The sequence below is a fragment of the Kryptolebias marmoratus genome, linkage group LG8, assembly GCF_001649575.2.
Source record: "Kryptolebias marmoratus isolate JLee-2015 linkage group LG8, ASM164957v2, whole genome shotgun sequence".
Classification (NCBI taxonomy): Eukaryota; Metazoa; Chordata; class Actinopteri; order Cyprinodontiformes; family Rivulidae; genus Kryptolebias; species Kryptolebias marmoratus.
The window spans coordinates 29,057,819-29,070,139 of record NC_051437.1 but is presented as its reverse complement, the minus strand read 5'-3'; the positions used below and the strand labels follow the sequence as shown (position 1 = coordinate 29,070,139).

Sequence of the window (12,321 nt, the reverse complement as noted above, 5' to 3'; positions counted from 1 at the left end):
TCTAAACCCGGTCCTGTTGGAGCTCTAAACCCGGTCCTGTTGGAGGTCTAAACCCGGTCCTGTTGGAGCTCTAAACCCGGTCTTGTTGGAGCTCTAAACCCGGTCCTGTTGGAGCTCTAAACCCGGTCCTGTTGGAGCTCTCTGCTGTGAACACACCCAATCCCTGCCTGGATATTAGATTTCAGATTTGAACCTCTCTCTCCTTCCTGACACATAAAACTCCACCCGTGTACAGAAACCTTCCTGCTGGTGTCGTCAGCGTGCAGCAGATCTCACCCGTCGAGCCGGATCGATGAAGATCTTGGTGAAGAAGAGCTGATCGCTGTCGCTGTCTCCTCCCGTCCAGTTGGAGATCATTTCCCTGACGTTGGGCAGGAAGCCGATGAAGCCTGAAGACAGAGGGAACAAACAGGAACCAGACTCAGCACATTTCAGATTTAATCTCCACGAACATCTGGTTTCATGTCGGCGCGACTAACGAGGACTGAGGGCTCCAGGTTTTATGAGCTCGTGAAACCCTGTCAGGTTACTGGTCCAGGTGGGAAACCCAGACCTCCCTCCCCCCAGAAACACTCCCCAGGTTCTCCTGGAGGATCCCAAGGTTCTCCAGACCAGAGAGGATACCTGAGAGTCCAGGTTCTACCCGAGGGTCTCCTCCTGGTGCCCAGAAAACCTCCAGAGGTCCAGGAGCATCCTAATCAGCCACCTGCACCTCCTCAGCTGACTCTGTTCGACGAGGAGGAGCAGCGGCTCTACTCCCAGCTCCTCCCTGACGTTCTCTTACAGACGAAGCTTCTTTGTCACGATCCCAGAGCTTTGCTTTCAGCTTCTTCACCACGAGAGACTGGAGCAACGTCCTGATTGGTCCATCACAACTCCAGGATGCTTAAAACAAAAACTCATTCAGACCCTTTCTGGCTCTGACTGTCCAAGACTAAATATTCGTAGATAAATTTAAAATTTATTATTCTTTTGTTGTCTTTTAGAGACCAAAACATCTGACTGGAGTCAGAACTTGTTCCAGGGTTATGAAAACCTTCTCCTCTGATCACGAGTTTAATGTTTCATCTTATTTCTGAAAACCTTTCAACATTAATAATTTTCTCTCCAGCTGTCAGTCTTTGAGTCCTTACAGTTTCCTAACTTTAGTGACTAAAACAATAACACAAACATTTCTCTGAGGATGGCCTGTCGCTGCACTGAAAACTGCTAAAAAAGGAGCCAAAGTCCAAAAGAATCCTCTAAAAACACCTATAAAAGTCTTGAGAACTGCTGATCCAGACCCCCTTACAGGTTTACAGGAAAGTCTGGCAGCTTGGAAGGAAAGATTTCTGGTGTTTAACGGTTCTGTGTGGCCCACCTCCTGAGCCCAGGAAGCGGTTCCCCTCCCTGACGTGGGGGTATTTGTCCTCCAGGTGTCTGTCGGGCCAGATCAGGCTCTCGGAGGAGAACACCACCTTGTGTTTGGCCTGCTGGAACTTCCTGAGCAGCTCTTTGGGACTCGAGGCGAAGACCACGTCGTAGCTGAGGATAAAACGGGAAACATTTACGGCTCTGCGGAGGAACAAATGAGCGGCTTCGATCTGCTGAAAGCTCTGATTTGAAGAGTCGAGCTGCCTGCGGTTCTGTTTATTTGACTGGAAGTAAAGTCTTGTTTTCAGTTTGTGAGCACGTTTCACCAAGAAAACCACATCTGTGGGTTTCGAGTTAAAAATACACTAAAATCCTGTGATGCATGGAGGTGGAAATGAACTAAAACATGAATAAAAATAATGTTTCTGTTTGAGTTTTAGGCTAAAATAAACAATGACTGAAAAAGGAGTCAAAACAAACACTTCAGAAATTAGATATTTGATTTTTTTTTTACTCATTTAAGCTTCTACTTTGTCTCTACTTCCAGCTAAGCTCAGCTGATCACATCCTGATGAGTTAATTATGCTTTAATTCTCAGTGATTAAACACATGAGCTGCTCAGTTATTCTGCAACAAATAAGTGTGACGTCCAAAGAGCTTAAAGCTTTCATTTACTGAGCAAAACAAGAGTTTAGCTGTTTTATTTACAAAGCATATGAAGCAAACATTTTAGAAGTTCCAGTTGTTCTGACAGGTGGGGCGTAAACCCGAGGCTGCAGCGGCGAAACGCTACCTGTCAATGAACAGGACGATCCGATCCTCAGATTTGATCTCCTGCAGAGCCGCTTTCAGGAGCCGAACCTTCTGTCCTCCTCCCGGAGCCGACATGGAGTCGCCCCCGCTCCATTTCTCACCTCGGCCAAGAACCTGCAAAACACAGAGCGTCAAACGTCGGGACATTTGGTGGCGAGGGATTTAAAACTCCCCTTTTTTAAAATGCATCTGTAGGTTTTTAACAATGACTGCACCGGACAGAAAGAGAAAATGAGGAGTTTGGTTTTTTCCTAAAGAGATGCAGCAGGAACAGATGGCGTTCCTGCTGTTCCTGCTGTTCCTACCTTAATGGTGTAGTTAAAGTGTTTCGCCGACCTCAAAAAGCGCCTGAACCCGTCCGTCTCTTCGGTGGCAACCGTCACAACCAGAAGTTTCTCTGAAAGACAAAAACATCACGAAGGAATAACTCAGACATGTGATACTCTAACTCTTCTTTTATTTTAGAATAAAAGAACTAGGAAGTACAGGTATAACACCTGCAGAAACACGAGCTCGACTCTAAAAGACCTAAAAGACCGAGAAAATGTTTTATTAAAGGCTTCCAGTAACAGCAGGATGGCCTGGAATAAATAACAACTCTGAAAGGTTGTTTGGTGTAAATTATAGGAGTAAATTCTGTCAGAAACTGACAATTATTTCAGCAAACAGCAAAGAAGGAAGCTGAGGCATTGCTGACTGCAGAGAAAACAGATGGATGGATGGATGGATGGATGGATGGATGGATGGATGGATGGATGGATGGATGGATGGATGGATGGATGGTTGCATGGATGCATGGATGGATGCATGGATGCATGGATGGATGGATGGATGGATGGATGGATGCATGGATGGATGGATTTTTTAAAAATGCATTATATTTAATTGTTTGTGGCTGCAAAAAGTTGACTTAAATACCTAATTTAATACCTTAGGGAACATATGAGTCATATGTTCCCTAAGGTATTAAATTATTGGAAAGACTTTAAACACTTTAAACAGACCAGCTGATTAAGTTTTCATGTATAAAAAGTAATTTTCTTCTGTTTCTCTGGTGAAATTAAATATAACTTCCTGTTTATTTTTCTTTCTGTCAGTTTTAAAAGCTGCTGCTTTATTTTCAAATAATGCCCGGGAAAGAATGGATAAAAAAACATTTTAATATAAAAGGATGGGACACTGTTAAAGTATTATTTTTTAACTTTTAGCTGCAGGTTATATAAAGGTACTGACAGCCCAGTCCACGTCAGCGACATCATGGCTGTCCCGTCCCGCTGCGGAGAGTTTGCGCTCTCGCGAATGCAGCTTGTAAAAAGTTTAAATTTATCACAAACTGCTTTTTATTTGCAAAAACAAGGCAAAACTTCCATCATAAAGTAGTCAGCGATGTGTAATAAATGCTTAGTTATAATTCGGCGCGCATAAAATATCAGAAAAAGCGGAAGTTTCTATAAAAAATCTCAGTTTTTCTAACTTGTTGAGCTGTTTTTTTAAGCTAAAATTACCACAAATGAGTCGCGCGGCTCAGCTGCTGGAATGTTCCGATACCGGAGGAGGGGGGGACAAAAAGTCGACAGTTAACAGCTTAAAAACTGATTGTTTTATGTAGCCCAGAACCGTATAATCCAGAGGAGTCTCCCTGATCCCGGACCGGGTCTGTAAACGCTCCGAGGCGAGGAGGAAAAGCTGAAAGTCGGGCCGGGGCTGCCTCACCCTCCGGGATCCGCTGCTCCTCGCAGTCCGCCGGCTGTAAAAGTCCACAGAAACACATCCAGGACAGCAGCAACAACACAGGACGCTTCATTTCAGCCGAAGTTGGAGACAGTCTGCAGCAGAAGTCCCTGTGTGGACGAAGGTTTCCCGGATGATGAATAACTGTCTCTCCCCCCTCAGTTTAACCGAACCTTTCTGACTCTTTTCTGTTTGTTTGTTTGTTTTTTTTACCTCCCAAACTTCACAAACTCGACATGTGAGACCTTTATAACGGTCTGAGGGTTGGCACCTATAAGGAGTTCATGAGTTAAAGTGGAAATGAACCGCCCTCCCCATGAATGGGTGGGATAAATCTGTTTTTTGAGGACATGAGTCTTCGCACGTAGACTTTCTCCCCTGACACCTACAAGACTGACCAAACTGTAAAATAAGCCCTCATATTAAAAGAAACAAGCCTGGCATTGTCTTAACTGAATAAAAGAAGCATGGATCATCAGGTTTCTGGTCTTATTTTCCATTCACTCGCAGTCTACCTGGACGTTTCTCAAACTGAAGGCCCGCAGGCCAGATATGGCCCTTGCTATGATCCGTGGGGGACACCCTGGACAGGTTGTTGAACCCAGAAGCAAAACAAAGAAAAGCCTTTTTTTTACCTGTATCATGTAATATATAACCTGGACCTGTGAGAGCATCTTTCAGCATTACGCTAAAACCAATGATTCCCAAAGTTGGGGTCGGGACCCCAATGTGGGTCACCCAGCATCAACTAGGGGTCCTTAGATAATCTCCAGATATCAAGTTACAATTAAAAACCTGGTTATTATGATGTATTTACACCATAATTGTTACAGATAATTGCAATACAAGTCATTTAATGATTTAAAAAAACAGCATAATGTATGCTAAGACTTTTTGTGTCGTTATTATGCTCTTATTTAATCGGATCATTAGCACTTTTGGATATTTAAACAGCCAACAGATGGGGTCACACACCTTTGTCACTGTTATTTTATGGGTCGGAAGCTGAAAAGTTTGGGAACCACTGCTCTAAACTTGTCCTTGAGACACTTGTCCTCCCATCAAATAGAAGCTGCGAGTCTAAAACCCCCTAATTTCACCTTTACTGGTCATCAGGAAGTCGCTGCAGCATTAAGGCTGAAACTTTGTCTGTTTGTTGCTCCGGAGGATTCAGGGCTGTGTTTACAGGAAGTAGATCTGATTCTGGAGAAGCAACTGTTATAAGGTCATCGCAAAACTATTCAGAGTCCATTATTTTCCTGCAATGAAGATTATTCACATTTAGGACAGCTGCTAATCTTCCCAGGATTGGACTTTTTACGTAATTTGTTTAATGTGTTAATTGGCAGCCAGTTCAGCCAAACATATTTTCATTTGAATATATTGTTGCACCTAATAAAACATATATATTATAATATATAACAATATAGATGAATGAATATTCTGTGGGAGTTCAGCCCCTTCAGCTGGGATCACCTGGCCTCTCTTGGAAAACATTTGATGCCATTTATCTGCTCTGAATGACATTCCAGTGTCCTGGTGAGGTGGATCAGTGTATAAATATATATAAATATATACTTCTGATGGTCAGGGTGTACCACTTCCTTCCCATATTTCAGTTTCATGTGTAGTATGTTTGAACTCAGCTGTAAAGAAACGTTTCTCCTCAGGCAGACTGTGGGATCAGGCCGATTCCTGAAGCTGCGTTTAGCTGTCTGTGGTCTGTTTGTTTCTAATAAAAACAGTGTTTATGATAAAGACATGTTTCCCTCCAGATCTGTGTTTTGTTGTGGGCCAGCCGAAGGCAGGAACACGGCTGAGCTTCTGTTTCTCTTTATTGTGTTCATGTTTTATAGCCGCACCCTGCAGGGATTTGTTTTCTGTCTTCAGCTTTTATAGTTTGGTCACAATTCAAACCAACAAAGGGCTTCTGTTTCACCGTTTCTGCTCCAAAGCTGCCTGTTCAGCTTATACTATCTTATCCTATAATAAGACTTTAACAGTTATATTGGCTTTCAATGGTTTTTGAGTTAACTTTTACCCATTTATATTTGTAAAGGCTTTAACTTCTTAAGCATATTCAATAGAAATGAAACAGAGGACAACAATGTGTCCAACGGTGTCTGTAAATAACCAGGAAAAACAAGTAGAAAAGCAAAACTACATTTTTTTCTGACATGCCCTTTACAGAGCTCTGTCAGTCCTGAGGTTTGTTAAACAGAAAACACATTTTAATAGTAATACAGCGACCCCTGTATAGGATTTAATACAAAACTCTGCATTTATTGTAAAAAGGCAAAAACATATAAGGAAGCCACAACTTGTTCCCACATTAATATACCTGCACCTGTATTTAAAATAAATAAAATCTGAAATTTAACAGGGAAATAAATCAAAGAAAAAGGTGAATTAAAAGTCACATTAGGGCTTTATTATGACTTTAAAAGTCAATATAAAGTCTTAATTAGACCGTTTTAATCTTATAAATATGACTTTTAAACTCATAAATAAGATTTTTTTATTTCTATTGTCAGAAACAGGTTTCCATAGTTAAATAGACAACATCAGTGCATTTTTGTAATAAAAAAAAAAAAAAAGATCAAATTGTAAAAAAAAAACGTCAAAATAAAACGTGAAGTAGCGTTTTATTGTGAAATTTCCGACCAAAACTCGCTTCCGGTAGGTGGCGCTAATGAATGTCTATGTAATGAAACCCATTATACCATAGAAGAAGAAGACGAACGCAGACAAACCGGAAGTGTCAGCCGTTAGAGTGAGTCCTCTGCGAAGTCAGGTGATCATTTCTACTTGGAAAAACAAAACAAAACCAAAAAGAGGACAATTTTTTTCGACATGAAGTCCTGATCGATGGTGCGCGCGCTCGGAAACGGATGTGACGAAACAACGATGCGACAAACATTTCCGACAGCATTCTGTCCCAGCGTTAGCTAACTTAGCTAAGCTAAGCTACAGCTGCACCCGCTGGAAACTGGTAACCAAACTCGGTGTAACATCTTAAATTTAGCTCTTTAAGGTGGAAACTTGTGATTAAACTTGATGCAGTTTACGTCTGAACGCTGGAAACTGTTAACTAAATTGGATGTGACGCCTTTTATTTACCTCTTTAAGGTGGAGACTGGATGTGACGCCTCTCCGCGTTGGAAACCATCAGCTGAAGTCGATGTGACACCTTAAACGCATCTCTCCAGCACTCTGGGTGCCGTGTTGAGACGCAGACTCTTTGGTGGGCTTCCGTTACTGTATCATAAAATGTGGCTGCAGCAGAGACTGAAGGGGCTCCCAGGCTTGCTGTCCAGCAGCTGGGCGAGGAGAGTCCTGATCGGGCTGCTTCTCTTCCTCATCTTCTACTGGTACCTGGGCTCAGGGGGCAGGTGGACGTTCCTGAGTGGCTCTGCCATGCCCGGCGGCGCGGCAGGGCAGTGCCTCCAGGCTGAGATCCACAGATGGAGCTCCATCGTGGAGCGGGGAGAGGGGGTCTACAGCTCACCCCAGGAGCTGCTGGACATGCCCTTTGTGTCCGGTAACGGCCACATTCTGATCGATGTCGACTCGAACAAGTTGTGGGTGTCGTCGTCCTTGCAGCCCGGCTCGGCTCCGGTTCACCAGACGGACTACTCCCCGATAACCGGGGTCCACCTGGAGGGCGAGCGGGCCGTGGTTCAGGCCAGCATGCTGTGGTTCCGAAAAGGAGCCGTGCTGTCGGTCCGGTGCGCTTCCCTGGCCACGGTTCAGTCTGTCCGGGACTGCATCTCCATCCGGGAGGAGTTCATCGCCCACCGGAGCAGACCCAACGTGTTCCTGCAGCGAGTCCACGTTAGCAACCCGTCTGACAGATCCATCACCCTGGACATCAGCCCGGCCCACAGGAACAAGTTCTCCTCCAGCCTAGAAACCCTGGAGAACCGAGAGGTGGAGCTCTCCTCTGGCAGAGTGCAGGTGGAGAACAACCGGATGATTCTGGTGGTGGTGGTCACCAAGAAGCTGAACGGCAGGATCCAGGTCCCTGCCAAGTCCGAGTTCTTAGACAACATCCTGTCAGTGGTGTGGACCTCAGAACCCATCGAGTCCTCCAAGCTGGAGGAGACCTTCAGCTTCCTCAGAGACGGAGCCAAGAAGGAGATGGAGGAGCTACTGAGGACCGAAGTCAACGACCTGGTTCTGGACCACCAGAAAGCCTGGATGGACCTCTTTATTTCAGGTGAGCCGAGGCTGGAAAAGCAGGTTATGCAGATTAAAAACTTCTGATTCTGTTCAGAAATCCCAAAAAGTCCACCAAAAAATGATAAACAGTTCTTCTAAAGGGTTTTGTGGGTTTTGGCTGCTTTTTCACTCAGTTTCAGTCCGTCTGCCTGAACATTTACAGATGATTGTTGTTGTTTGTTTGTGAATCATTCTGGCCTAAAATGGCTCCTAAACATAACAAACAACAAAGAACTGATTTTAAATTCTTTTGTTACTGGAAATTGAGGAAAAAGCAGCCAAAGTTCAAATAAAAACTTTATTTTTAATTAATTAAACCTTTTTTAGACATTTAGAATAAATCCTGGCTGCTTGGAACCAAAAATAAAGAAATGAGGGATGATCTAAAACTTGAATGTGGCTGTATTTTATCATAAATCACTAATTACTATCAAAAGAAGAGAAAATAAAACACATCCCCACTCTATGACAATCTTCATTCAGTCAATATTTATAAATAAAAATCAAAGCTATGACACAAAACTACCGTTTATCAGCTGAACATTTTGTCCTTGTAAAGCAAAACAAAGAAAAAGATCAGATTTGTTTAACTTGTTTTTAATAAAATATGTAAAGTATGATAATAAGGCGCCTTGTCTCAAAGCAAAGAGTGTTTAAACTTTTTTACCAGCATCATTATTTCAGCAAACAGTCTGAATAAATGCTTTAATGCTCTGATTCTTGCTGCAGCTGAATGGAAATCTCAGTGTTTGTCAATCATTGATTCTAAAACAGTCGTATAACTGAGATAAAGCAGCTGCAGAAACCGCTTTCTTTGTTTTATGAAACTGTCAGTGTTTGTAGTTCTGTTTTAGCCACTTCATCACGTTCGAGTTTCTCTCAACAGCCTGATCGATTTGCAGCAGCCACTAAACTGTAACATCTAACAAATTTAAAGTTACTGATCAGTTTATTTACTGAGCTAATCGTTTTAAACTATAAAAACTATATTAAACTATAAAAGTTTAAAACATGGCGGTCAAATTCCTCTTGAGTTCAGGAAACAGGATGGAGTTGTATTTCAGTGGATTTAGGTGAGTTTCAGGATTTCGTAGTTTGAAAAGGTTTGCGTGGCGTCCGCTCTTTCTCACGGTCCGTGTGTTTACGCACACTTTAACGCGACGTCCTGCCGTGTGCGTGGAACACGCCGCACGCAGGCCCCAGATCGTTTTTAGGTCCTGATTTGTTGTACCTTTAAAGATGGCGCCTGAAACTGACCGGACGCTGTTATTTGTTTGTTTAAGGTGTTGAAATGAGGAGGATCACGGACTCCCACACGCCTTCCAGCCGCACAGTGAACACCACCCTCTACTACATCCTGTCCTCGTCCACGGCGCCCCTGCTGGACCGCCGGCTGAACAGCGAGGAGCGCGCACGCCTCGAGTCCAGCCTCAACTACGCCGACCACTGCTTCAGCGGCCACGCCACCATGCACGCAGAGAACCTGTGGCCCGGCAGGGTGACCAGCGCCGCTCAGATCCTGCAGCTCGTCACCTTGTGGACTCTTACTCTGCAGAAGAGAGGCTGCAAGGTTCTGGTGGCGGCCGGCGCCCACGGAGCCATGCAGGGCATGGTGCTCAGCTTCGGCGGCCTGCAGTTCACCGAGAACCACCTCCAGTTCCAGGCGGACCCGGACGTGCTGCACAACAGCTACTCCCTGAGAGGAATCCACTACAACCGGGACCTGATCAACCTGGCGGTGCTGCTGGATTCTGAGGGGAAGCCGTTCCTCCACGTGTCGGTGAAGCAGCAGGACACGCCGGTGAAGCTGTACGCCTGCGAGGCCGGCTGCCTCAACGAGCCCGTGGAGCTGACCTCAGAAGTCAAGGGTCACACCTTCCCCGTCATGGTGACGCAGCCCATCACGCCGCTGCTCTACATCTCCACCGACCTGCGGCACCTGCAGGACCTGCACCACACGCTGCACCTCAAAGGCATCCTGGCCCACGAGGAGCACATGGCCAACAGGTACCCCGGCCTGCCCTTCCTCTTCTGGTTCAGCGTGGCGTCGCTCATCACCCTCTTCCACCTCTTCCTCTTCAAACTCATTTACAACGAGTACTGCGGCCCCGGAGCCAAGCCCCTCTTCAGGAGCAAGGTATAAACGTCCTCGAGAAACACAAACTCTGATCTGATCTGTTCCTGTTTCCTCCTCACTGTCTCTGTCAGTTCAGACTTTTTCTGTGGGGGTGTAACGAGACCTTGCAGGACTAAAGTGCCACAAGTTTTCTCTCTCAGTGTGAGCAATGCTTCTGTGTGATTAAAATAAAACTAAAGACACACGAAGGAGTTTCCCTCTAATGTCCTGAGGGTTTCTGGGACTCGGGTCGGAGCATCTCAGCCATCGCTTTAATTTAAGTTAAAACGTCTGAGTTTTCAGTGACGTTTTTATGGCCTGTGGGAAAAAAGGTTGTCAGCTTCCCCTGAGTTCAAAGGTCACTCTGCTTCAGTTAGAAGAACCGTTCTGAGGTCTGAAGAGACTCGGAGGGAATCAGTCAGCTGAGTTTGTGGCACAAAACCTGTTTTCTTTAAAATAATGTTAAAAATCTCGTCTTGTGGACCCAGGATCGTGTCTCGTTGCACCCCTACTTCTCTGGGAACTTGACTTGTGGTGTTTGGAGTGGGACGTCGGCAGCCTTACGCACATTTCCCCTTTCCCTTCTGACCGAAACGATCCTGCAGCGCTCGTTCTGCGCTGGGGTTAACAAAGAGGCTTCTCTGCAGCCGCCGGCTTAAAATAAACAAAAACAAAAACTCCAGAAAACTTCTCTTAGGATCAGAAAACTTAAAGCAACAACAAAAAGTTTGGCTCTGCAGCGCACCACCCGCCCACCGGGGGGGCGTCACCATCCCAACGGACGGAAACATCACAAGTTTATTATTTTTATACACTTTAATGTTTTCCTCCTGTTCTCCTCACAGTTCATGTCTTTAATCCTTATTTTTATTCATAACAACCTGAAGAAGCCCATAAAGATAAAACAAAAGTTTGTTGGATTTTTTTTACAAACCGTTCTGTCAGAAAGTCTCAGTTTTATTGGTTTTCCTTCCGGTGATGGGTATGACTCTCAGCTACTCCCACAGCGACGGAGGCTGTTAGCTGACTTTCATTAAAACCTGTCGAGGCGTTCATGAGAAATTTTGCTAACAGACAAACGAGTTCGGGCTCGTTTCAGCATGGACTGGATCAGGACTTTTGCACAGACAGAGCTGCAGGTTTTTTTTTTACTCATCAGATCTGAGTGTTGAGTAGAAACCTGCTGAATAAACATTAACTTAAAAAATATCTAAAGATTCGTAACAAACATGGAGTTAAAGATTTCCTGTTTCCTTCAAATTCTGACAGAAAACAGTTTCCTGCTCCTTGAAAGGACAATAAAACCTCATTTAACTGGTTCCAACCTGCAGATACATACGTTTGTTGTGTTTTATTAAAGAAAGAAAGTCCAACAATCGTCACTGAAATAAGTTCAAACAAACAAAAATGAGACAAAAACTAAAAACAACGAATGAATCCGGCCTCGACTGAAAGGACGCTTCCTCAGATTCATGTTTTGTTGCTCAACCTGTTGAAGCAATCAGGTGATTTCTGTTCCTCTGAGACTCCTGCAGCTGTCCCCAGGTGTCCCCAGATGTCCTCAGCTGTCCTCAGCTGTCCCCAGCTGTCCCCAGATGTCCACACACATTAGCTTCAGGCTTTTCTGGGGGACAATCAGGACCAGTTTCATTCGTTTGTTCAACCAAAATTCAAAGCAATGCCAGATTTTTATTTTTGTCAGTTTGTTTGTTTTTCTTTCTTTTAATGAAAGTAAACTCAGATTATCGAGGGTTTAACTGAAACAGGAAACGGATCAAACCTGATCGATTGGTCAGAACAACGCTGCGTGCTCCGAGCGGAGCGGGGAAACCTGGTTCTGGTTCTGGTTCTGTTCTGACGGGGTGTCCAGCGGTCGGACTCGGAGCGAAGCTGCAGGTCAAACGTTTTCCTGTCTCTGTCTTCGCTCCACCTGCTGCTGCTTCCGTCTCCGCCTTTTTTCACCACGTTTTCTGTCGAATCAGCAACAAACGCACCTTCCTCCCTCACAGCCTGTCATTCTGTCTGTCTGCCTGTCTGTCTGTCTGCCTGCCTGCCTGCCTGCCTGCCTGCCTGCCTGCCTGCCTGTC

At 44.8% G+C, this 12,321-nt stretch overlaps 2 protein-coding genes across 2 annotated transcripts in view; one reads left to right on the top strand and one right to left on the bottom strand.

Moving 5' to 3' along the window:
• Nucleotides 1–4,203, bottom strand: part of plod1a (procollagen-lysine, 2-oxoglutarate 5-dioxygenase 1a) — a 19,202-nt gene extending 14,999 nt beyond the window's left edge. The window contains exons 1-5 of the mRNA XM_037976970.1: nt 3,880–4,203; nt 2,472–2,563; nt 2,147–2,280; nt 1,361–1,524; nt 277–389 (exon numbers count right to left, since the gene is read on the bottom strand). Of these exons, the coding sequence (XP_037832898.1) occupies nt 277–389; nt 1,361–1,524; nt 2,147–2,280; nt 2,472–2,563; nt 3,880–3,970 (594 nt within the window). The 5' untranslated portion in view covers nt 3,971–4,203. The remainder of the gene's footprint in view (nt 1–276; nt 390–1,360; nt 1,525–2,146; nt 2,281–2,471; nt 2,564–3,879) is intronic.
• A 2,425-nt stretch (nt 4,204–6,628) lies between these two features.
• kiaa2013 (KIAA2013 ortholog) overlaps nt 6,629–12,321 on the top strand; it is an 8,793-nt gene continuing 3,100 nt past the window's right edge. The window contains exons 1-3 of the mRNA XM_017440980.3: nt 6,629–6,889; nt 7,027–8,116; nt 9,402–10,255. Of these exons, the coding sequence (XP_017296469.1) occupies nt 7,168–8,116; nt 9,402–10,255 (1,803 nt within the window). The 5' untranslated portion in view covers nt 6,629–6,889; nt 7,027–7,167. The remainder of the gene's footprint in view (nt 6,890–7,026; nt 8,117–9,401; nt 10,256–12,321) is intronic.